Here is a 22,581-nt window from a genome sequence, read left to right as displayed (position 1 = left end):
CTTGTTATGTATATTTTGTTTTGTGTTACTTTTGTTTGTATTAATGATGGAAGAGTAGTAGCAATGAGAGATCGGAATGATGGGTTGTACATCATGTTTATGTTGTTTTTGGGGTGGCCTGTTGAGTAAATCTTGAGAAGGGGAAATTGAATCAGTATACGAATAAGGGTGAAGACTGTGTATGTGCGATGTGATAGTAGGCCCCCTTCGGGCATGGCACATTTTGATTTATCGTTCAATATCATGATCTTATCCTTTGCAGAATGAACAAGATCCAACATAATCAATCACCTTTTGCGCACTTTTTTCTTTCCCTCTGTGTTTCATGATGCCTAAGGTCAACAACATATATGTTTGTCTGTCTGTATATGTTTGCGGTAAACTACTTGGTTTCTTACTCGACGGAGGCGATGTGGGGAAAAAGGGGCAAAAGGGGTTTGTTTGACCTAACGGTGTCACGTAAGAGGATGAAAAAAGGATAGGGGCAAAAATACAAAAGTAAAGTCAACTTCGTCGATAGTTAGGATGTTTGAACTGCCCACAGCCAGAATCGAACTGACGACCTCATCATTACTAGTGATGCGCTCTACCACTGAGCCATGCGGGCTTATGTAATTGCTTGACGGTAAACTAGGTGGAGTGTGGAAACATCACGATGGATAGCGAGGGACTCTTGGTAGGAGATAGGGGTGGTGAAGGTGTCGAGACAGGGTTTGAATCGAGCGTATTGTACGGGCTGTTGTGAGACATGAAGATAAATATGTAAACTATGTCTTTGGAAACTACAAAAAGTTGAACCAAAATCTCCGGCGATACCATAATCACTTTTTGACCCACACCTAGCCATCCATACGCCATACCTAACAGTTGACGATGTTCATAGATCAACCCATAGAACCCTCATCTTACACACCAGTCAACACCCGATACACGCAACCTACATCGGCCCAAACTGATTCAGCAAACTCCAAACGCTATCATTCCCAAAATCACCCTCAAACTGCTGCCAGTTCACCCCCCCTTGCTGTCCCTGACCTTGAACCCCCTGCTGCTGCTGCTGCGGTGGCTGTTGGACTTGCTCCCTCCCCCCGACAACAGTAGTCAGCCCCCCCAGTCCAGGTACAGTAGTTCTCGTGTCCCAACTCAGGCCATTCCCATTTGTGTCCCCTACGCCGACTAAATCATTAAAGATCAAATCATGTGTGGGATATATAGGTTGAAGGGAAGCCCAGTTAAAGTCACTTGGCAGCGTCCAGTCTACTTGCCCACCAGAGTAAAAGTTGCGGTCTGTTGTTGGTGTGACAGAGGTGCTGCTTCCCGGTTGGGAGAAATCCAAGGGCCCGAGGGGGACCTGAAGAGGGTTGGGGGAGATGGCGCTACCGGCGCCAGTGGAAGATGAGGAACGGGAGGCGCGGCGCGGGGTGTGGGTTTCCCAGTGGTGGCCGCCGCCACTGGAAGCAGCGGCGTTGGGGTTGGTGGAGGAAGAGGACTGGGACAAAGGGTTGGCTTTGGAGGTGACTGTTGTGGTGGTTGAAGGGCTGGTGCCGGATGAGGCCAATTGTGACTTGTTGGTGACGGAATCGAGAGAGCGTCGGAGGCGAAGACGGACAGCGTGGAGGACACCCAGGGCTGCTTTGGCGAGAGCGTTGCGCTCAGACATTGCCTCGAAGCGCTCGACTGCCCACTGGAAGTGTTGAAGGGCGGACTGGACGAGCTCTGGGTGTTCACGGGGAAAGAGAATGTAAATTGCTGCCATGAGGACGATGGCGTCAAAGGTGCCAAAGAAGAGGGCGAATCTGGGTTGGGTTAGAAAGGGCAACAGGAGTCGGGGTAATAGGGGGTGACCTACGTCTTGTATAAAGCCGGCCTCAGCGCCATGAAGTGCAACCTCTGCGCATTCAACATCCCCAAACTCGCCTTGAGCGCCTCCGTCCGACTCTTTGGCCTGGTAAAAATATACGGCCTGTGCAACGCCATTAGCTCAAAAGACGACAGCTGCGGCAAAATAACCCTCGCCAACGGCAACCAGTAACAATCCTCCCTATCATCAAACCTCGTGTCCGGATTTTCCAACCTGAAAAAAGGTGGCGTCTTCTTCTCAATCGAAACAACCTCCTCATGAAGCTTATCCACCCTCCCAAAATCCCTCGGGCACGGCCCTTCCTTCTCCAGCTCCAGAATCTCCCTCATCGGCGCCATAAGATGATACGCCCACACCGCCCTCGTCAACGGCGTAGGCGGCTCATTCTCCCCCCGCTCCACAATCGGCATCAACTCCCCCGAAGGGCTGGCACCCGGCGAGTCCCACTTCACATCAACCGGCAAGCTCGGCGGCACGGCCGTCAGGTTGATCGTCGTCGGCCGACCCAGCACGCCAGCCATGTGCACATCCCAAACCACAAGCGTCATCCATATCTTTCTCCGTCTCTGCACCTCCCACTGCACCTCCAACACCTCCTGCAACGTCGCCCCAGAAGGAGGCCTCGGATCCAAACTATCCCTGTGCAGCCCAATCTCCTGCGCATCTCTAATCGCACTCCCAATCGCATGCCAGCTTTCCGTCACCAAGCCGACATATTTGAGGAAACTCGCCCTGGCAAACCCAGCCAAGACTGTCGTGAGCGTCATTGATCTCTTGCCCAGCACTTGCAAAACTTGCAGCCCAGAGTCAGAGTAATCATTCGCCAAATCCTCAAAAGTCATATTCAACCCTGCATACAACAGCCCCTCGAACTCCCTGTCATCTGACGAAAGGGTCAAGAGAGCAATAGCAATAATATTGAACAGCAACCCCGGAAACGGCCTCAGTGATAGCGGGATTTGGGATGGCCCGCCTTGACTGAGGATGGAAAAGGGGAGGGTGTACCATTGCGCGAGCAAGCTGTCGAACAAAGTCCTGTCGAGGGCATAATACTGCCAGTTGAACTCCCGAAAGTAAATGTCGACTAGCTTCTCGATGTGGACCCTCGCAGGGAGTTGCCGGATCAAGGATTTGTACTTCTCTCTTGTCAACCCGTCTGAGATGGAGGGTGTAGTTTGGTCAATCGAGGTAGGTTGCCCGGGGGGTGGGGGCAGGTTCTCGTCGCCAGTGGTGGACTCTTCGATTTTACGGAGGAAACCGAGCGTGCCGGCGCCAGAGTAGCCAAAGGTTTCGGACGCGACTTTGGTGACGGGCTTACCTCCGTTGGTGGCGATGTGCTCGGAGAGATCGCTGCCGGTGTGGTGGGTTGTCGTTGATGAAGAGGACGTGATGGGGGATTTGCCCATGTCAGGGGAGGTGGCTGTGGTTGTTGAGCCGGAGCCTGAACCCGAGTTGGAGGTCCCTCCACCACCGTCTGCGCCATCGGCGGTGCCATTCGTAGGGGCAACTAGCTGTTGGCGTCTCTGCTGTTGTCTTGCTGTCGGCGCACCGGTTTCGTAGTGGCATGCGCTATGTTTGTTTCGTGAGATGCAGTTCGTGCAAGGGAGCTGTCGGTCACACTGTCCATTCACTCATTAGCCTTTGTCCAACAGCGACATCAGAACTGAGACAAACCTTTTGCTTGCGCCTATGACATTCGGTACAAGAGATCACGATCCTCCTCCGTTTCCTCGGCGGTGGCCGGGCCGGCGCATTGTCTTCGGCGGCGGCGGTGTCATTGCTCAGTCCGGCATCAGGGTACTCGGACGAGGCACCGTTGGCGGCAGCAGGCCATGCTCCCGCATCGCCGGGACTCGAAGTGGACATCAGATCGACTTGGGGAGTGCGCTGCCGAGAGGGATCCACCGGAAACGGGGCGGGAAACGGGGAACGGTAGCGGTGCGCAACGAGGTCCCAAGCACTGGAGCGCGCGGACTCAGGTCCGGGGAAGTGGAGTATCGACTCGGACTAGTTCGCCGGGCCCCAAGACGGACTCGCTCGTCGCAACGCAAAGAGAGATGAGCTCAGATTGTGGTAAAACGTCAATTAAAATTCCAGGGGTTCAGCACGCGGGCTAGGCGCATAACGTGGTCGATAACTCGATGACCGTCGATCGCTATGGTTGTTGGCGGTTGGATTGGATTGCGATGCAGGTAGGTAACCGTCAAAGGAATGACATGACGCCGGTCCCCCTCCATCAATCAATGAACAAGAAGGTCCCAAAAGTGGGGGGGACAATCAGATCCGTCCGATGTCCTTCGCCAAGGCTCACCTAAGACTGCTCGCCCGCCTTGCCGGTAGGACCGCTAACTCCGGGCCCTGGTTCAGCGTCTGTCTTCAGGCAAGGGCCGTCGGTGGCCTGTCAGACAAACCAGATACACGAATCCCTCCGATTGGCGCGTTGATCGACAAAAGTATGCTGTGTGAATCAGCGGGCGACTGGCGGACGAATCCGCATGCAAGTCATCCGGTATGTATTGTTCCGGGGACCCGACTAATACATACATGAATCCAGACCGTCGTTGTAGTTTGCGCACACTTCATAGATCATGCTTTAACACGCTCACTCATGCCAAATCTAAATGTCGCCAAACGCCCCTCCATCAATCGCCTTCCTATGTATCCTTCCATCCCGACCCTAACCCGCCCTCTCTCTTACTCGCAGAAACCTGCTGTACCCTGTCCCAGGCAGCAAATCAAAATCCGGATGTTCCCATCACCACATATATGCCGCTTTTCAAGCCATGTATAGCCTTTCCCATCCGTTTCCCCAGCGCCAAGTTCTTGTTCAGCTCATTTAACTCAGACGAGCCAGGTACGCCTTCCACGCTTTCCTCCTGTAGCGCTCAGCCTCTGTCGGGGGGTCCGCGGCCTGGATGATGCCACGTCCCACAATGACGATGTCAGTGCCGAGGAGGGTGATGAGCTTGGCCGGGGTGTTGTACTGCTGGCCCAAGCCGTCGCCCTCGACATGTCCGTTCTCCTCCTCGCCCGGTGGTGGTAGCTTGCAGCCAGGAGTCATGTGGATAAAGTTGTCATCTGGAGCAGAGTTGAGGGCTTCTTGCGCAACATAACCCATGACGAAGTCCTTGTGCTCGCGAGCGGCCTCGACACAGGCCTGGGTGTAGTCCTTGGTCATCAGGCAGCCCTTGGACGACATTTGCGCCAATAAGAGCAGTCCGCGGTCCATTGGCGGTTCCTCGATGCCGGGGAAGACGAGCTCATCGCCATGCTCGTTGGTCTTGGCCAATCTCGGTGAGTCAGCAGGCTCAAAGGACTGAGTGACGGTGGTGATGGAGACGATACTTCCTTTTCGCCCGTCAGAGTCTCTGTCGCTCCCGCCATTGTTTTGCTCTTCCCCATCATCAAACTGGCCAGCAACTGGTGTGCCAACAGAGACGGACGTCTTGACCTCGTAGTGAATGCGTGCCTTCCAGTTGGCCGCCGCTTCCGCCATGGCACGGACCATGTCCTTGCCAGCGTCGATGTTGGCGTTGGTAATGTGTGCCCATTCTATTATGCGGGCAGTGCCGGCTGTATACTGCATCTGGACTGTCTTTCCAATGTCGACGAATTTTCTGTCCTCAAAGATGAGGAAGCCGTGTTTTCTGGCGAGGGCGGCGAGCTTGACGCCAGTGCCGGTCTGCGGGTTGTAGTCCCATCCCGAGATCAAATCGTAGTGAGTCTTGAGGACGACGATGGACGGGCCGACCCTATCGGCAAGCGCCAGGAGTTCCCGAGCCGTTGTGACATCGGCGCTGAGACAGAGGTTGGAGGCCTTGAGGTCCATCAACCGAAAGAGGTACCGGGAGAGTGGGTGAGTGGCCGTCTTGGCCCGCTCAGAGTAGGGCTGGAGCAGAGTGGGATGACGGTCTGACATGGTTGCGATGTGCGATGGTCGTCTTTGGGGGTGAGTTTGTGTTGTGGGCGTGTCTAGGGAAAGTGGGATTTCGGCAGGCGGGATTTGATAGAATAAAAACCTGTCCTACCCCACACGAAGATCTAGGCGGCGTGCGGTTTTGGGCGGTACTGCAGTAGTGGTGCTATCGGCGACTAAGGGACGGCGCCACGACAAGGAGAAGCGGTCGTGTGTTGTTGGGTATTGTGGCGTTGATAGTTCAGCTGGTGAAGAAAAGCCGTTGGTCGGTTCGTGGCGACTGGCAGAGGGGCAGCTGCGTGTCTATAAGACCAGTCTCTTGAGGGTCGAGAAGGGGATAGGTCAAGGATGACCAGGTACAGTCAACACGAAGCTGGGGGGCGTTGGGTTTTATCGAACGATGCAGAGGACAGGCACGAGCTCGTCAGGCGAGGAGGGGGCTTCGAGACTGGCAAGTCCCCTAGAGACTAGCGGTTTGCGGGCCCAGGACGGTGGATGCGAAGTTTGACAACCCCGCAGGGGCAAGGTCAAGGTCGGCAAGGTGAGGTAGCACTCTCAAGTGGCCGGAGAAACCAGGAAGTACGGGAGGCGGGGAAGTGTTGGATGAGTCCCGGCCAGCTGAGCTGAGATGGAATAGGGGATCGGCTCTTTGGGGTCCAGATTCGAGATTTTCGAGGAGTGGGAAAAAACAAGGTGTGGTGGGTGCTTCTTATAATAGGTGGTACATACATACAACAGTACCTACACAGATGCTGACTGTCATCTCAGGTCTGGGTGCACTGCTTGCCGCTTGGCACTAAGGCGGAAGCGAATAGGTTGGGGGGGTATCCGGCACCCGGCGGATTCAATGTAAAAGACGTCCTGTCCTTCTGAGAGTACCATTTGCCTACGGTAATGTGATGAATCTGGTGATGCATGTGGTGTGAAATTGTGTCCCCTCCCCCCAGTGCCTCCGCAAAAGGTCAACCGTCCATTTTGGGGCTGGGAAGACCCTGGCCCGGCGCAAGGACCCCTTGCTGGCCCTTGTTGGCTCGACTCTCGTCTCGATGTGCCGTGGGTCAGGAACGCACAGACTTTCTCCCAATCAAGCCTCGAAAGCCGCCGTCAAAGAATTCAACTCCCGCAAGTGCGTCTCCACGCCAGACCAGGCCACTGTCTTGATACCTCGTATTAGCTACGAGGTATGAATGTTCAGCTCCCTCCCTCCCTCCAGCGCTGTCAGCCCTGTTGATCACCATTGAGACATGATATGAGGGAATCAGATAGGCATGTAGATATATGTCGGTCGGGATGTTTTGCTGCACCTGAATGTCTATCCTGTCTCTTTTCGCCGTGTCTCACGACCAACGACAGGTCACACACGCGTTCGAAGCTTTCTTTTTTGGCACCGTATTGAGACATTGTGCGACGACTGATTGGCGAGATTCCCGACTGTCCGGACCCCTCGTCCGTCCGCCGTCGGGCCGTGCCTATTCGTAGTGAGCTTTGGTATATCAGTTCGCCCCAGCTCTGAACGAGAGGACGACATCGCTGACGGGCAGCAGATCGCAGCACGGGAACCAGGAAGCCATAAGCCGTAGCTGGCCTTGACCGGCGGTTATGCTGCCGACGTCGGCGTGTAGCTGTGTCCTGTATGTAGGTTGGTACTTGGTTGCTGTGTTGGCAGTTCCAACAGGAGCCCGGACAGCCAAGTCAGCTCGTAGCAACCTGGAAAGTCGCAATGAAGCTGCAATGTGATGGGGGCGGAAGCACAGAGGAAGATCCGCAACAGTTTCAACTCGCCAGCCTAGCTGTCGACCTACCTAGCTGGGATTGCTTCCCGTCTCGCTGCAGAACGCAAGATAGATAGAGAGGAAGCTGGAAACTCCCGTCAACCCCCGCCGGGCTGCGTGTCCGGCCGCAGCTCTGATTTGTCTGGAAGTGCCCGGAGTAACATCCGGCTGCCCCTCGTCGACGGCGCTATCCTTCTTCGCCTTTCCCCTTCCACCGCTTCCCACTTCTGCAACCTTGTCGACCATCCATCCCTATTCAGCCTAGATGCGGCGCTCGACAAGGGCATTCGACAATGCAAGCACAGACCCTATCAGCCGAATGAGACGTCCACAGCCCACACTCCCATCAGCTTGATCGCCGCGTGATAAATTCGCTTCGAAAAGATTTTGAAAAAGCCTCAGTAAAGTTCATGACTTCTTACGGATATGATCACTTCTACGCGGAGTAGTCTCTCCACGCGGACGTTGCTGGTTCCATGCTTTCCACCGTCCCCATCTCGGACTCGGGGGATGACGGGATGTACATAAGAACGGTGCCGGGCGATCCGGTCGTTTAGAAGCGGCAGATCTACCTTTGACGTTGCGAACGGCTGCGAGAGACAAGTGACCGGGCTGGCGGATGCTAAGAGGTGTCGGTCTCAGATTCAGTCAGCTCAGACCCGAACCCTGGGGACCGGTGTGTCTTTGAATTGTCATGGCTTTGATGGTCAGGATGGCTTAACAATTACGACAGCCGGCTTGGCGTGGACATGTGGGGCAGATGGAAGCTCTTATCGACCCTCTTATCGCATCTTGGCATTCTGGGTCCCAAAATTTGGGCCAAGCGATTTCATGGCAGAAGCAATCGAATGAATCCACTCCCTGGCTGCATCTGGTGTTATCTGCCAAAACTCCGTCATCAACTGCCCGAAACCCCGGCGACCTCAATCTCGGCCTTTGCTCGAAGCTGGTCTCCTTTCCAAGAGAAAACACCACAAGTTTTTCTTACGCTCATTCATACCCTATATTTTTGTAATCAACCCTCTGGAGAAGCCAATCCCCCCAGAGCCGCATTGGCAACCCGCGATAACAAATCGACGGCGCCTTGCTTCAGACCCAACTGGAACCCTCATATCGAGAGCCCCACGATTACCCCTTTTCGCGCAATTCGGAAGAGCCGGCATCGCCCTCAAGTCGCCGCATGATATTTGCACAACTCTTCTCTCATCGACGATAGACTATCAGACAAGAAAGATGGCAGGTGTTACAACGAGGAGACAGGCCGCGGCCGCGCAACAAGAAAAGAATACCACCACCGTCAACGGCAATGCTGCCCCTTTCATGGAACAGGAGAACGCTCCACGAGATATCCTCGATGAACTCGACGATGACGAGCCCGCCGAGAACATTTTCCTTTTCTATCCCAACCTGATCGGATACGCCAGAATCATCCTCGCTGTTGCGTCGCTCTACTACATGCCCATTCATCCTAGAACCTGCACACTGCTATACTCCATCAGTTGTCTGCTCGACGCATTAGATGGAATTGCCGCCAGAGCGTACAATCAAAGTACGCGCTTCGGCGCCGTGCTTGATATGGGTAAGCACTTACTCTCTATAGTTACAAAACGTGCGACAAGATGCTTACATGCTCATGCAGTTACGGATCGGTGCACTACTTCCTGCCTTCTGACTTTCCTCGCTTCTGCCTTTCCCCGGTGGGCCATTCTCTTCCAGCTCCTGATCTCTCTTGATCTTGCCAGCCACTGTGAGCTATGCTTCTCCCCGGTGCTAGATTAGGAGCGCAATGCTAACTTTCGACTTCAGACATGCACATGTACGCCACCCTTGCCCTTGGCGGCAGCAACACCTCCCACAAGAACGTCGACAAGTCCCGTTCCTTCCTCCTGAACCTCTACTACACCAACAAGGTACTTACCTTTCCAGCTTACTTTTACGACGAACTGCGTCACTAACATTTTATCCTCCTTAACCAGAACGTCCTCTTCATCGCCTGCTTCCTGAACGAGGCTTTCTTCGTCGGCTTGTACCTCCTCTCCTTCAGCTCCCCGCTCCTCTCGCCCTCTCTTCTTGAAACCGTTCCTCCCTCGACCGCCGCCGCCATTCATCAGGGCGCCCAGGTCAACTCCAGCATTCTCAGCATGATCTTCGCCAACCCCTACAGCGCCGGGGCGCTCGAGATGGCGAGGGCGAACAAGATGGACAGCTTCTGGCCCTGGGTTATCACTGGTGTGAGCTTCCCCGTCATGGCCTTCAAGCAGGTCGTGAACGTGATCCAGCTGGTCAAGGCGAGCAGGTGGCTCGCTGAGGGTGACATTGAGGCCAGGAGGGAGGCTAGAAGGATTGCCAAGAGGAGGCAGGAGTAAGGCATATTCTCGGCTTCTACGAGAATCTGTGGGAGTGGTGCTGTAAGATATGGCTGTTGGGGTTGGATGAACCGTCTGCCCACGACAAGCAAGAAAGATGCTGTTGTACGTTAATGGTTGGTTGGAACATGGCCGGAGGGGAGCATGGCATGGTTGGTGTGAGAGCGGACTGTTCGGATCAGTTTAGTTGTCGGGTTGCATTGTTTGCATATTGGGATTGGAAGTTTCCCCTTCAGGGCGGCGTTTGGGCTGGTGTGATTGGCTGGTTGGTTGGTGGGTTGATTGGTGGGTTGGTTGGTGGGTTGGTTGGTTGGGGGTGATATGTGGTCATGGTACAACAGGGAGTGTGTGCAAAAGGGACCATCACTGGAAGGGAGGGTTGTCAGCATGTTCTCTTGGTATCCCGTTAAATGCGGTATACGTGCATGTTGTATCTCACTTTGTTGGGGGGGGGAAGGGGAGCTTTCGGTTTTTCTTCCTTTTCTTGGTTTTTCTTTTTGCCGAAAGTTCTTGACACGGTTTCTTTTTTGTTTGGGTTGTACATAAATTTTTATTTTATTTACATAAGGTTAATATTTTCTTCTTTTGATATCATTTTGTTTGGATTTGGTTGTGAAATCGGGATGCTGAGTTGGTGTGGGGATGGTTTATGCGGTGCTTATGCTCAGGGGTTCAGGGGTATTGGGGGAGACTAAGTCAACACCACCACATGTGTTACGGGATATTACTGTATTAATCAATCCCTAACAGTGAAAAGTGTGTACACTCTGCCGGTTAGTTCGTCGACCTTGTTCTCCCAGAACCACCCTTCGCTGCTTCCGCCCAGGCGCCCGGCGTACCATTCTGCCCATGCCCAGCCCCGGTCACTCTCGGAAGTAGTGGTTGGGTTGTGTCCGTGGGAACCGGTCAGGAGTTGCTGCCTCTCATCATCATCTTGTGGGATCCAGGAGTGGCATTTGGCGCCTAGTTTGACGAGGTGTCCGCCGTGAGGAGCCAGGTTTGGGTAAAGGCTGAGAAGTCAGGGTTGTTGGTGTCGGATTGTTTGAAGAAGGAGCTTTCTTCGTCTAGGCGGGCTTTGATCTGGGATGTCTTTTGTTTTGGATGAGAGGAGGTAGAGGAGTGTTCGGTAGGCTAGTGTGTCGGCTGATGATGCAGCGAGGAGGATGGAGAGGAGGGTGGAGAGAGGTGTGTTAGTTGTGAGGAGGGGATTGGTGAGTTTGAAGAGGCTGGGTGAGAGGGTTAGCTGTTTTTGATGTTGTAGGATTGGGGATTAGGAGAGATGCTGGTGGGGAGAGGAGAAAGGATGGGGTGGATACCTGGAAACTAGGTAGAAGTTTGATCGTAGGAGTCGGATCCAGGCTTTGTGGAGGGTTTGGTGGAGGATGTTGCGCAGGGGGACGAGCTGCATTTGGAGTTGGTCGTGGGTGGCGATGAGGGTGATGAACTTGTTTGGGATGGGTAGTGCTTTGGCTGTGGGAGTTGGAAGGGTCAGTTAGTTTGCCCCGTTGGATGAGAGAGGGAAATCGGTGTCGTGTACTTATGTCCGTACTGCCGTTGCTGCCATTCATATGACCTCCTGGCGCATGATTGTGAGCAATTGCCTCTCTTGTGGCAAGATAACTGGCGAGGAAGTCGATGGTGTCGTGGCAGAAGGCATTGATCTCAATCTTGAGATCCTCATCGCTCGGCCGTCCTGAGAGGTATTCATGGCCATGGCTGTGTGCGGGATTCGCACTTTTGAATGAGTGAATTGTTTGCCATTTGATCGCTGGGTGCAGTCCGCCTATGCCAGAAAGCGATCGGTGAACATGCTAGGTATTTGAAGGTCATTTAAGTTCGAAATGTGGTTGGTAACTGAGCAGCAAACGAGGGGAACCTTAGAAAGCTGGTTGTTTCAGCTTGTTGGGCTCAACCAGCTTGTTCAACGACTGGGCAGTCATATCCCGCACGTCACACGAGAAAAGAAGCATTCTTGACAGGGGCGACGTCCAATCTTCATCAAAAGACATGGCATGAGGCTTGTTGAATGCATAAATATTGATCCTTATCAGACATACAGGCATATCCCAATGAATATAACCGGTCATGAACGGGTTGCAGCAGAGGCGGCCCGCCCCCTTCTGCACAATGCCCTCCAAGTTCGTTTGCAAACCTTCTTCACGCTACTACGACTCAAACTCCGGTGTCCTCCGGCCTTTTCCATTCCTGCTTTTCCTCGATACAAATAATGCCAACGTATCATCAGTGGTTGTTGATGACGGCACTTTCCATCACACTTGGTTCTCGGGCGCAGCAGGACTCCGATCCCCAAGATGTCAGAGACGACAAAGCTGTACCTTCTGGTTCTGCATTCGAATGTCGATGCCACCGAGGATACAGTCAACCGAGGATTAGCATCTGTATTCCGCGCAGCCTCAGTAGCTGACCATGATTTGTGGAAAGCGGATCTGAACTAACCGCAATCCAATAATAGTCACTGCTCTACACAAGTGAGTGGTCATTCGTATTCCGCCACAGCATGAGACTTCACGTTTGAGGACTGACATGCTCCTAGATTGTCTTGGAACGCAAGAGCCCCCTCGGCCCCGACCAAAGTGTCGAAGATGATATCCAACGACTATGCAACAGTCTCTTCAGCTCAGGCGATGCTCTGTCTTTACTAAGACTGCGGGAGAAGCACAATGTCCAGTTCATACCCAACCTTCCTCCAGGAAAATCAATAGAGGGCGTTGAGGGAAACAATTTTCAGATCTTTCTCCGTCAGTTCTTAACTCACAAGGCAGAGAACTCTGCAAAGGTGTTGCCGACAGACCTTCAATGCCAGAACCTGCAGACAGAGAATCGCGATGAGTGGGCTTATGGATTGTAAGATTCACCCTTTGTGTTCCACTTTTTCTTTTTGGAATCAAGACAAACTTACCACGTGTATTCGCGTATTAGCAAAAAGGTCATCATGAGATAGATGTTTCGTCTTTAGGCCCTAGCATCGTATTGAAATGGGCCAGTGGAATACAAAATGTTCAGAGCATAATAGCATCGATAGGAACGGCCAGCAACTTTCTTCAAGCAGCTGCATTTACAGCCCTCTCGGTGGTCTGGGTGCTACAGCAATGTTTATGTAATCCCCTACGATCCAATGAACCTTCTGGTTTTCCCGTGAATGGTTTCTTTCTGGTGCTTTTATATTGAAAGTTTCAAACAGATCGAGCCTAAACAGCTCAGTTGCACCGAACTGCATAAAAGGATCAACGAATCAGCCCAGAAGCTGGAGAAAATGCAATATGAGGTGCATCAAGCCTTTCGACAAGTGCGATGCAGGGAAGACGAAGGTAATTACCTACCTGATATGGCCGTCGCCTGTTTTTTTTTTCTTTTGCCAGAATCTTTGCAGGAACGGACCTGACTGTCTAATAGGAACAAAGAAAGAGGCAGCGAGCAAGATAGTAAAACTTCAAACCGCAATCGATACCCTCGGAAACTCACTAAAAGAAGTGGAAAACTTGTACACACTTGCAACAGTGGAGAGAAACTCGAAGCGATAGTCCAAGTGGTCGTGGATTGCCACAGCTGCGGTTGTGGGAGCCGTCACAGGGGCTGGTGGCTGGTACCTTGTTGGTCACACTGTGTGGTGGGCAACCGCAACAACCACATTCAAAGTGACTACGAGTGTTGCTAGGGTGGTAGTAGGTAGTTCAGGTGTGGGAGTCTCTTCGTGTAATGCGTGGCATCGAAATGACGACGGAAACAAGGCAAAACAAGGCAAGTTAGAAATGCCCTGAGCTTCCCATTCCTGTCTGCTACCACTCATATTGCCTCGTACTTCGAGTGCGATACGTACTAACTTTAATTTCTTCCCACTGTCTACAGCCCAACAGCAACTTGCAAAGATCAAGAAGATCCTCCATCAGACCAGCCTCTGGCTCCACCTCGCCATGTATGAACAGCAGATCAAGAACAGCGGGGGCGAGGCAGCACTCACGGGGGAAGACCGAAAAAAACGGACTCGGTTCCGTGAACGGATGAAAAACGTCTTCAACATTGAAAACCCTTTGGAGAATGCAGATAATCCAGACTACCTTGGGCAGATTCTAGGGTATGAAACAATCGTGACGAAAGATCTGCAGGAGCTTGTCAACATAATCGAGAAGCGAACACTTCCAGGTTGGTTTACCTGATGGTGTTCACGTTGACGGGGACTTGCCTGGTGCGGTAGGTTGTTCAAGTTGGCATGAGATTGGGCGGGAGAAATATGCAATTACCTGAAGCAACAGACCGTTGGATGGAATTGGCGGCATACACGAAGGCTCTCTTGTTTACGGGATGATGATGATTTATGATTAAGTTTTCTTCCTGCTTGCTAATACTATCAACCTTGACAATAGTGATCGGCAAGCTTCCAAGATATCCACAAACAGGCCTGTGTGATTCTTGCGCCGAGATTTGTACCAAAAGCTTCTTGTCCAGTAGATATAGGTAAAGATGGGTTTGAACAGGATATTCAGCAAATTCGAGACGTAATTTTCAATGTGGTTATTGCTGTTATCATTACCTACTGGTACTGCGTCCAGAGTTGTCACCAGTGTTGCCATTTCTGCCGTCTTTCAATCGACGACTCCCTTGGTCTTCAAGCTTATCGCGACAAGCCCTGCCACCAGAGGCTTTCTAAACTGACTATTATGTTCATGTGAAGATGTAAAACGTGGGTTGATGAGGGGCAATAACAGTACTGGTGTGAGTGGAAGCAGCTGAGTCTCGTTAAAATATAGCTGGCCTAGAAAAGAGTGTGATTGAGTATCTTGTGAAAGCAAGTACAATCATAGTCAACTCTCAGCCTATTCATGAACCACTAAAGTTTCACAAAAAAGATTCGGCGAACATGCCTTCTTGGTATAATCCCTCCGATTGATAGCTACTCAGAACTGCCGAATAACCTCAGGAAAAGTCCAATCTTCTGGCATCCCCAAACCAAATGGAAGCAAGCTATCGGACTATGAGGCAACATGGCATAAGAAACAGCCCTTATGATACAAATCAAGTCCCGAATCCACTCGTGTGCCATCAAATATCATATGGATGGCCCCATCAAACTCGTAATCCGTCGCCCCTGAGCTTGGCACGAGTCTCGTTTCTACGCAGCTTATGCACACGCCGATCATTCACCAATGTCGAACCGGACGGCATGTCCCTCAGCTTGACATCCCCAGCTCCGTCTTGTTGACCCTCAATGCGGACCTTCTTGTCCTCTCCGCCACTAACCCCCTCGGCAAAGCCATACCACGCGATCGTCATCACGCCCAGTATACCTGTCAGGCAGCTAAAGACCAGGGCGGCGATGCCTGGACCGGTAAACCTATTTTGTAGCCAAAAAATGTTATCATCATCGTCATCCCAGAAAGCGCAGTTATCCTCCCTCTCACATCAGATCTTCACCATCATCATCGGTGTCTGTCTCTTACTATTCCAACATGAAATAGCCATTCGACTCGTCCTCAGACTCTGTATCAGATGAAGGTCACTCTGCTGAAGTAACGTACCCGTCAGGCAACCGATTGGGCGGTGCATTCTCCCCATCTAGGTTCAAAAAATCCTCAGAATTTCCGGCAGCATTTCCTCCTGTGGGCACTCCCATCTTCTTGCAGACGTCAAGATGATCGGGAGGAATGGTGAGGGACTGTTGAATTTCGAGAGGCGCTTCAACAAAGGTTGCCAAGAGTCCAGATTGCACATGCCACTCTATGTGGCAATGGAAAAGCCATACGCCTATTCTCGATTGTTAGAAACCATACAATGAACGAGGGCAAAGAGGAAAAAAAAACCTGGGTTGTCGGCTTTGAAGCGTAGAACCAAGTTCCCATTAGGGTATACGAAAACAGTATCCCTTCTCATGGGCACATGCGCGAAGTCCGATAATGTGATGCCTGAATCTTGAAATGTTCCTGCATCGTCTTCAGAGCGCCAGACGACCTGAAAATCGTGGCCGTGGAGGTGGAATGGGTGGATTCCCGGATCGAGGTTGTTCAGCACGATCTCCACAATGTCATCCTTTTGGAGAACAGTGCTATGAGTGTAGGTGCCGTAAACCACCGGGTTGGTTGCTAGATCTTGAGAACTCATGACGGTGTAAAGGGTGGGAACCTTGGGAGGAACATATGTTATGTTGTTGAAGAATGCACTGGACAATGGTCAGAATATGAAACTGGAAGTGTTAGAAACGCATAGCACCTACTAGTTGGCTCCGTCACCAAGATTGTCCATCATCACATCTAACTGCACAACTTGATTTGGTTCACCAAAGAGAGGCTGATCATCTAACGGTGTCAAATCAAAGTCATCAACAGGATTGAAAGAACCCTCCAGCTTGGCCGCATCTGGCCAGTTGCTGTCCTCGTCATAGATCAGCCACCCGGTTATATTGGGGTTGAAAGACTTTGGTGGACTGTCAAATAGATTCTGACTGGTCAGCTAAGAAAAGACATGAATGGAAACGGGAAACTTACCAGATCCATGCTACCAACGAATGGAAAGTTTGCCGAGCCGTCTGCCTTGGTGGTGATGAGGAAGCTGTAACGTTGACCAGGAGTTATGTATATCATGTTTGCTTCCACCGGGTGGGTATAAATACCATCAATCATGATGATGATCATGTTGTGCCCCTCAAACCAGAGGTAGACACTGGCAAAAGCGCCCATGTTGATCACATCAAAACGATATGTCGTCTTAGGACTGACCATGATGCTTGCATCGATCTCGTCGTTGAATAAACCCAAATCCGGTACGGGCTCTGCTCCTGTTGGGTTGGCCTTGCTCATGAACCGGGCGATAAGGTCTGGCATCTTGTCTAGGTACCAGTCTGAGACGGTAAGAAGCCGAGTCTCGCTGTACTTGTCCGCAAAAGGGTCATCCGGGTCGTGAATGATAAGGGGCCCTCGCAAGCCATCTGGATACTGCCCATGGACATGTGAGTGATACCAGTAAATGCCGGGCTCGTTAACAGTGAAGTTATATGTGAAGCTTGAGCCAGGTGGGATCGTGCACTGAGACACATGAACCGGGCCGTCCATGTGTGTCTCATTCCGTAGATAGAGACCGTGAAAGTGAAGAGACGTAGGCTCAGTCTCCAGCAGGTTGAGAAGATGGACAATGACGCGGTCCCCAACTGTGGCTTCCATCACAGGCAAAGGCCATTTACCATTGATGCCAATGACTGGCTTGGTCGAATTCTCATCGGCATCAGGGTCGTCAGGGCTGGCCACCACCCAAGAGACATTGAACTTGTAGACGTGGGTCTTGTCGCTGTACGTGTGCCAAAGAGCAGAGTCATCGACACCGCTGTCGATATCGTGAGCGGCATCAGGTTGCTGCGCATGGCCAGAAAGACAAAAACCAAACAAAAGCAGGAATATCCAAAGCAAAGAGTTTGGAGATCCAGAGATGCCGCGATTCATATTGGGTTCTTGTTTTCAACAGTGGAGAGTTCTTTGAGGTCAGAGAAAGGATTATGGAGATATCGAAGAAGGCCACACATGGAAGCCGGGAACGCGCGGGAGGTTGTTAATGGATCAGAAAAGACGTAGCCCAGTATTCGATACCCGATAGCTATCCGATAGAAGCTGGACGGTCGGAGTAAAGCACTTGATACCCGACCCCGCCATCAGAGAGTCGGGCACCCATGTTTATGACGGTGTTGAGGCAGGAACGAGTGGTCGGTTCGCACCCTGCGACTGCTGTCCAAGTCACCACATGGGTAGGGTGGGACAAGCATCATAATCGGTGTCTCAGAAGGCGAGGGATTTAAATCACCATCAGGAAGATTTCCAATGCTTTAGCTGTCTGCATAAGTGTATTTGTATATTGACCCTTCAGAATGAGGCTACATAAGTAGCCCCTTGTCAATCACCCCTTCAAGATCGACAGTCCACAAAGCTTAACTGTGCTTGGCTTCCTTGGCCCCTTGGCAAAGTCCCCCTTTTTGTCTCGTGTCTATGTACACCGGTGGTTGGACCGTGATCAACTGGCTCATGATATATCATGTCTGTACTTTTTCACACGAGTACCCCAGGTCAGGCAGCCGTGTGTTGATGTGCTCAAAAGTCGACTTGAGAACCTTGATGGCCTCGGAGGAGTCTCACGTGGCAGTTTTTCCCCGAGTACACCGAGTCCCCTGAGATCAAACACAGGAAAGAACGACTTATCAACGCGTCTTCATACCCCGCGTTTGTGCCACCGCCTTTGATAGCGTGACTGCCTTGTAGTCCAGATGGTCTGATATTATGGCCCAACTCACCACACCCACTTTCTCGTCTTTGTCTGTTCCCCCCATTCCTTTCCATTATTGTGTGATCAGACAATCTCGATCTGATAGCCCACCGAGACCGACCTTCTCTCCAACTATCTTGGCATACTTGTTGGCCCTCAGTGTACCTCAGACACTTCGGCTTTGAAGCAAAGAGTCGCAAAGATGGTCGCTCTCTTCTCGATACCCATCTTCCTCGTCACTTTCCGGGAGGCCCTCGAGACAGCCATCATCGTCTCGATTCTCCTGGCCTTCATCAAGAAAACCCTCTACCGATCCCATCGCGCAATCTACAGGCAGCTCGTCCGTCAAGTCTGGCTCGGCACCTCGGCCGGCCTGGTTATCACTCTCATCATCTCTGGCGCCCTCATCGGAGTGTTTTACTCCCTCGGTGTCGACCAATGGGGTGCCCGCGAGCTTACTTATGAAGGCGCCTTCTCTCTCATCGCCTCTCTCATCATCACTGCCGTCGGTTTCGCCTTATTGAGAATCGGCAAGATGCAAGACAAGTGGAAAGCCAAGATCGAGCAGTCGCTAGGCGAGCAGGCAAGGCAAAGACGAACTAAGAGAGGCACTGTCATGATGTGGTTGGAAAAGTATAGCATGTTCATGCTGCCCTTTGTTACCGTGCTCAGGGAGGGGATTGAGGCGGTGGTTTTCATTGCGGGAGTTAGCTTCTCTGCACCTGTTACGTCGGTGCCGATTGCTGTGATTGTTGGACTGATGGTTGGTGCAGGAGTTGGCTTGGCCATGTACAAGTAAGTCTTTGACAGGATCGGATGAAAGAAGGCGCAGGTTTCTCACATGGCGAACAATAGGGGTGGTTCACATACCAAAATGAAGCTGTTCCTCGTCATCTCGACTTGTTTTCTCTACCTGGTCGCAGCCGGTCTCTTCTCAAGGGCTGTCTGGGCCTTTGAACAACAAATTTGGCAAGACATGGTGGGCGGTGGTGATATTGCCGAGCTGGGCTCAGGTCCGGGAACTTATGATATTGACAAGTCCGTTTGGCACGTCGATGTAGGTTCTCTCCTCCGATCTCAAGGTGAAAGGCGCTAATAATCATCACAGTGTTGCAGCCCCTTTGTGAACGGTGGATCAGGTTGGGGATTCCTCAACGCTGTTCTAGGCTGGAATAACTCGGCGACGTACGGCTCGGTCATATCATACAATGTCTACTGGATTGTAGTCATTACCATCTTCATGATCCTGAGGTACAAGGAGGTAAAGGGACACTGGCCTTTCTCCAAGAAGCCAACACCGACAGAGGAGCACATTGGACGCAGGGAGGAGAGCATCAAGACAGCCATTGGGCCTGGCAGTGACATCCTCTGCGTTGAGGGAAATGTGGCTCCGTATGTGAAGATTGAAGACAATATTTCAAGGATGGTTTGAACCTTTGCTGGAGATTTCTGAAGGCTTTGATGGTTGTCTGGGCCTCACTGAGAGAGTTGATGGAGGTTAGGGTAATGGCCGACATTTGTATCATAGGTACTGCCGCTGTATGGTAGTTTAGTCAATTTGAAACATACAAATGGATGATATCAATAAGGCGTGTTCTTTGTTTATGAATGGCATTTTCGACTCTCATATAAGCCACAGCAGCGCGTGTGAACCGAGCCCCAAGGCGTGAGCAAGCCAGAAATTTATTGTGAGCAAGCCAAAACCATCACAAGCAAGCCAAAAGTATACCACAAGCAAGCCAGAGGTATCGTGCACAAGCCAGAATTAACATGAATAAGTGTAAAGTAATACCGTGAGTAAACCAGGGAGTTTGCCCGCAGCTCTCAAGACATCATTTGGGAAAAGACTTCTCCCCAAGCTTCCATTTTCCGAAGCTGATTCCTTCTGTCTCCCCTTCATTTTCTCCGGCTGTCCAATCCCACTCATCGGCTGTGAATACCTCTCTTGCTAAATTCTCTGCCGCAAATGCACCCCCGTATCTTAGCCTCTGATCAGAGCTCATCGAGCTGGTATATTTCAAGACCCTTTCCTCCCCATCTTCCGCCCCGTGCCTCCTTTCCCAGGAAGCTTCCACTCTATCCTTCGCCCACTCTACCCGACTGATACCCACCCCGCCACCTCCCAGCCTGGCCTCGACAAATTCCAATATCCTGCACATCCTACCCCTCAGATCGCAATGCCTGTGGTTGTTATCGATTTGATACGCCGGGCATTGCTTAAGAGTCTTGATTATGTGCAAGACGTCTGACATGATGTAGTCATTCGGCGGGCCAGAAGCATGGAATTTATCGTACGACTTTGGGGCAAAATCGACAAAGGAGAGGAGGTTGCGGTTGGTGAGAAATTTGATAGCTACCCCTAATTGGAAAGAGTCGCAGCTGGGAGAGGAGGTGTAGCCTAGCTTGCACTGGGGGCGAGACTGCGAGGGGGAGATGTAGAGGGAGAGGAAGTGTGATGGGACGGAGGAGACTGTGTTGAGGATGCAGTCCCGGCGGAGCTGGAGTTCTTGTTCGAGACCGGAGGGGAGATCCCACCATGCTGCTGTGTAGACGTGTTCGGGCTTTTCGTCTTCTTCGTCGAAGAGGGTGCACCATCGTCTTGAGCCGTACATGACTAGCTCGCGGGTGGAGGGTTGGAAGACTAATGGGCGGTTGAGAAGCCAGGAGACGAGGATCTTTTGGCGGAGGAGCTCTTCAGAGGACTTGAAGAGGGCTGGGCCGGTTCGGTTTTGGTTTTGGGTGGTGATGGGGGGGAATTTGAACTTGATTGCGGCTAGCCATTTGGATACTAAGGGGGTGCAGTCGAAGCGATCTGCTAGGACGGCAATGATGGCCAGGTAGCGGACGGCGAGGGGCTTGGTGGTGATGGGGACTCGATGAAGGATCCTCATCAGGTCACCGAAGGCCAAGCTGAGGTTGGCGGTACGGGAGGCTTCGTCATCTTCATTGATTTCGACGATTGGCAGCTCGGAAAGGTCTGCTTCGGAGGGTTTTACGTTTGATAGGGACAGCTTTTGGAGGGCATTTTCAACTGCCTTGGCTTCCACAAACCGTGTGTCCCCTAGCAAACGGTTGAAGTACCCTGAATTGGCTTTTAGAACAGATATTTGCACCCTGTAGCCTTGCTTCACTGTGGGCTTGAGAGCCGTTGGTGGCTCCTTTGACTTTTTGGCTGCCGTGAGTGTTTCTTTCGACGTGTTGAAGGTGACACGAAGGACAAGGTCACCCTCAGGAGCTATGTCGACCACAGCCAGATCACCAAGATATTTTCCCGGAGGCGGGCCGGCCGGGTTGACTTGTTCCGGAGCGGAGCCGTCCATGACCGGGACCGGGGCTGAGAAAATATCAGACTCAGGGCCGGGACGGGATTAGGCTCCCGTGGTGAATGTTTGAGGAGGCTTTTCCGGGTTTGCCCCTGGCCGGCTCTGAAAAAATTCTTATAGGGCGGTTGGCCGGTGGATGGCGTTAGGGGCGATCTGATCTGATAACCAACCACGTCGTGGATCAAATAATTGGCACTGGAAAACACTGAACCAGGCCTCAAAAATATTTGATAGGCTTTAAAAGATAGGTAAGGGGCCTTAATAGATAACTGGCAGGCCTTAGAAGATCCTTACTAGGCCTCTTGATTATTTTTTAGGCCTTTTAGCTATCTTCTGAGGCGTGACAATTATCTTTTAACGCCTGTTTTTCTTTTTAAAAGGTGAGGCTCGATGATGATTATACGTTTTACCGACTTGCAGTACCACTTATTTTGTCCACGATGTGCTTGCTAACCACGATGTTGCGTTTTTAGAATCCGCTATTTGTAACGGCAGTCCACAAGGGCCGAATATCGCGATCCATATCCGTAGCTCAAAAATCTTCAGCCTGACAAGTGGCTCCAGATGAGTGTTAGGCCGAAGTGGTCCGTCTTGGGATACGGGTTGTTTGAGAATTACCTATAAAAGTAATGCTGGTTGAGACCAACAAATGCCAGTGTGTTTCGCTTTAGGTCGAGTGCAAGACTACCATATCGAGAAAAAGAACATCACGGTTCATCTGTCATTGAGAGCGAGGGTTGAGAGTGAGATCAAAGGTGCCAAGAGCACCCGCTAAATGACGTTGACGAAGCCCCCACCAGCGGACCCCCGGGGCCCCAGAGAGCATGCCGCTCCCCTGCGTTTCTGTCAAAAGTGCATGTTTATTCCCTGCAACAGCAATATCCAAGCATCTTTCCGTCCCTTTTTATCTATCACCAGACATCTACCACGGACTCTCCGTTATCCGATCTCGATTCCCGGTGGAAAACATCAGCCGAGCCAGTCCCAGACTGTGGAAAGCAAACCCTGAACGCCAAGTCCCTACAAGTCAACCAAAGACAGCCAATTGCTGCAGCGCACGAAGAGCACGCCTCTTGGCCCCAACTTA

General features: G+C 51.8%; 7 protein-coding genes and 1 non-coding gene across 8 annotated transcripts; 3 read left to right on the top strand and 5 right to left on the bottom strand.

Annotated features, from left to right (window-relative positions):
- Positions 1 to 535: 535 nt before the first annotated feature.
- On the bottom strand, positions 536 to 607 carry QC764_0089200. The gene has a single exon. It is a non-coding gene; the product is annotated as a tRNA-Thr (tRNA).
- Positions 608 to 686: 79 nt separating this feature from the next.
- Positions 687 to 3,727, bottom strand: QC764_604250 (uncharacterized protein; the record flags this gene model as incomplete). The annotated part of the gene is made up of 3 exons (XM_062948932.1): positions 687 to 1,796; positions 1,850 to 3,480; positions 3,536 to 3,727. 3 exons carry the CDS (start codon positions 3,725 to 3,727, stop codon positions 938 to 940), a joined length of 2,682 nt encoding a protein of 893 aa, XP_062797147.1. The 3' UTR covers positions 687 to 937.
- Positions 3,728 to 4,697: 970 nt separating this feature from the next.
- On the bottom strand, positions 4,698 to 5,780 carry URA3 (orotidine 5'-phosphate decarboxylase; the record flags this gene model as incomplete). Its single annotated transcript, XM_062948931.1, has 1 exon — positions 4,698 to 5,780. The coding sequence occupies one exon, from the start codon at positions 5,778 to 5,780 to the stop codon at positions 4,698 to 4,700; it is 1,083 nt and encodes a 360-aa protein (XP_062797146.1).
- A 1,593-nt stretch (positions 5,781 to 7,373) lies between these two features.
- pis1 (phosphatidylinositol synthase 1 (CDP-alcohol phosphatidyltransferase1)) lies at positions 7,374 to 10,165 on the top strand. Its single transcript, XM_062948930.1, has 4 exons — positions 7,374 to 9,128; positions 9,189 to 9,296; positions 9,356 to 9,459; positions 9,526 to 10,165. The coding sequence occupies exons 1-4, from the start codon at positions 8,783 to 8,785 to the stop codon at positions 9,913 to 9,915; spliced, it is 948 nt and encodes a 315-aa protein (XP_062797145.1). The 5' UTR covers positions 7,374 to 8,782; the 3' UTR covers positions 9,916 to 10,165.
- Positions 10,166 to 12,227: 2,062 nt separating this feature from the next.
- QC764_0089160 (uncharacterized protein) lies at positions 12,228 to 12,784 on the top strand (the record flags this gene model as incomplete). The annotated part of the gene is made up of 2 exons (XM_062940904.1): positions 12,228 to 12,332; positions 12,470 to 12,784. The coding sequence occupies 2 exons, from the start codon at positions 12,228 to 12,230 to the stop codon at positions 12,782 to 12,784; spliced, it is 420 nt and encodes a 139-aa protein (XP_062797144.1).
- A 1,998-nt stretch (positions 12,785 to 14,782) lies between these two features.
- On the bottom strand, positions 14,783 to 17,725 carry FET3 (Canonical ferroxidase FET3-like protein). Its single transcript, XM_062948929.1, has 5 exons — positions 16,413 to 17,725; positions 16,142 to 16,365; positions 15,732 to 16,087; positions 15,450 to 15,675; positions 14,783 to 15,265 (listed from the first exon to the last, which is right to left on the bottom strand). The coding sequence occupies exons 1-5, from the start codon at positions 17,358 to 17,360 to the stop codon at positions 14,998 to 15,000; spliced, it is 2,022 nt and encodes a 673-aa protein (XP_062797143.1). The 5' UTR covers positions 17,361 to 17,725; the 3' UTR covers positions 14,783 to 14,997.
- A 398-nt stretch (positions 17,726 to 18,123) lies between these two features.
- On the top strand, positions 18,124 to 19,763 carry FTR1 (high-affinity iron permease). The gene is made up of 3 exons (XM_062948928.1): positions 18,124 to 18,966; positions 19,027 to 19,228; positions 19,280 to 19,763. The coding sequence occupies exons 1-3, from the start codon at positions 18,374 to 18,376 to the stop codon at positions 19,601 to 19,603; spliced, it is 1,119 nt and encodes a 372-aa protein (XP_062797142.1). The 5' UTR covers positions 18,124 to 18,373; the 3' UTR covers positions 19,604 to 19,763.
- A 240-nt stretch (positions 19,764 to 20,003) lies between these two features.
- Positions 20,004 to 21,491, bottom strand: QC764_604200 (uncharacterized protein; the record flags this gene model as incomplete). Its single annotated transcript, XM_062948927.1, has 1 exon — positions 20,004 to 21,491. One exon carries the CDS (start codon positions 21,489 to 21,491, stop codon positions 20,004 to 20,006), a length of 1,488 nt encoding a protein of 495 aa, XP_062797141.1.
- Between the last annotated feature and the right edge of the window lie 1,090 nt (positions 21,492 to 22,581).

The sequence above is a fragment of the Podospora pseudoanserina genome, chromosome 6, assembly GCF_035222485.1.
Source record: "Podospora pseudoanserina strain CBS 124.78 chromosome 6, whole genome shotgun sequence".
In the NCBI taxonomy this organism is placed as follows: Eukaryota; Fungi; Ascomycota; class Sordariomycetes; order Sordariales; family Podosporaceae; genus Podospora; species Podospora pseudoanserina.
Note: the sequence above shows the minus strand (reverse complement) of the source record. Positions and strands in the feature narration are given on the sequence as shown.

Bases quoted from the DNA above. Each gene is read 5' to 3' on its own strand.
- pis1 (XM_062948930.1), top strand. From the start codon at position 8,783: ATGGCAGGTGTTACAACGAGGAGACAGGCCGCGGCCGCGCAACAAGAA. The intron at 9,129-9,188 runs GTAAGCACTTAC...ATGCTCATGCAG, and splicing joins CGGCGCCGTGCTTGATATGG to TTACGGATCGGTGCACTACT. The intron at 9,460-9,525 runs GTACTTACCTTT...CTCCTTAACCAG, and splicing joins ACCTCTACTACACCAACAAG to AACGTCCTCTTCATCGCCTG.
- FET3 (XM_062948929.1), bottom strand. From the start codon at position 17,360: ATGAATCGCGGCATCTCTGGATCTCCAAACTCTTTGCTTTGGATATTC. The intron at 16,088-16,141 runs GTAGGTGCTATG...ACCATTGTCCAG, and splicing joins CTTGGTGACGGAGCCAACTA to TGCATTCTTCAACAACATAA. The intron at 15,266-15,449 runs GTACGTTACTTC...GCTACAAAATAG, and splicing joins CCCAATCGGTTGCCTGACGG to GTTTACCGGTCCAGGCATCG.
- FTR1 (XM_062948928.1), top strand. From the start codon at position 18,374: ATGGTCGCTCTCTTCTCGATACCCATCTTCCTCGTCACTTTCCGGGAG. The intron at 18,967-19,026 runs GTAAGTCTTTGA...GGCGAACAATAG, and splicing joins GTTGGCTTGGCCATGTACAA to GGGTGGTTCACATACCAAAA. The intron at 19,229-19,279 runs GTAGGTTCTCTC...TAATCATCACAG, and splicing joins AGTCCGTTTGGCACGTCGAT to TGTTGCAGCCCCTTTGTGAA.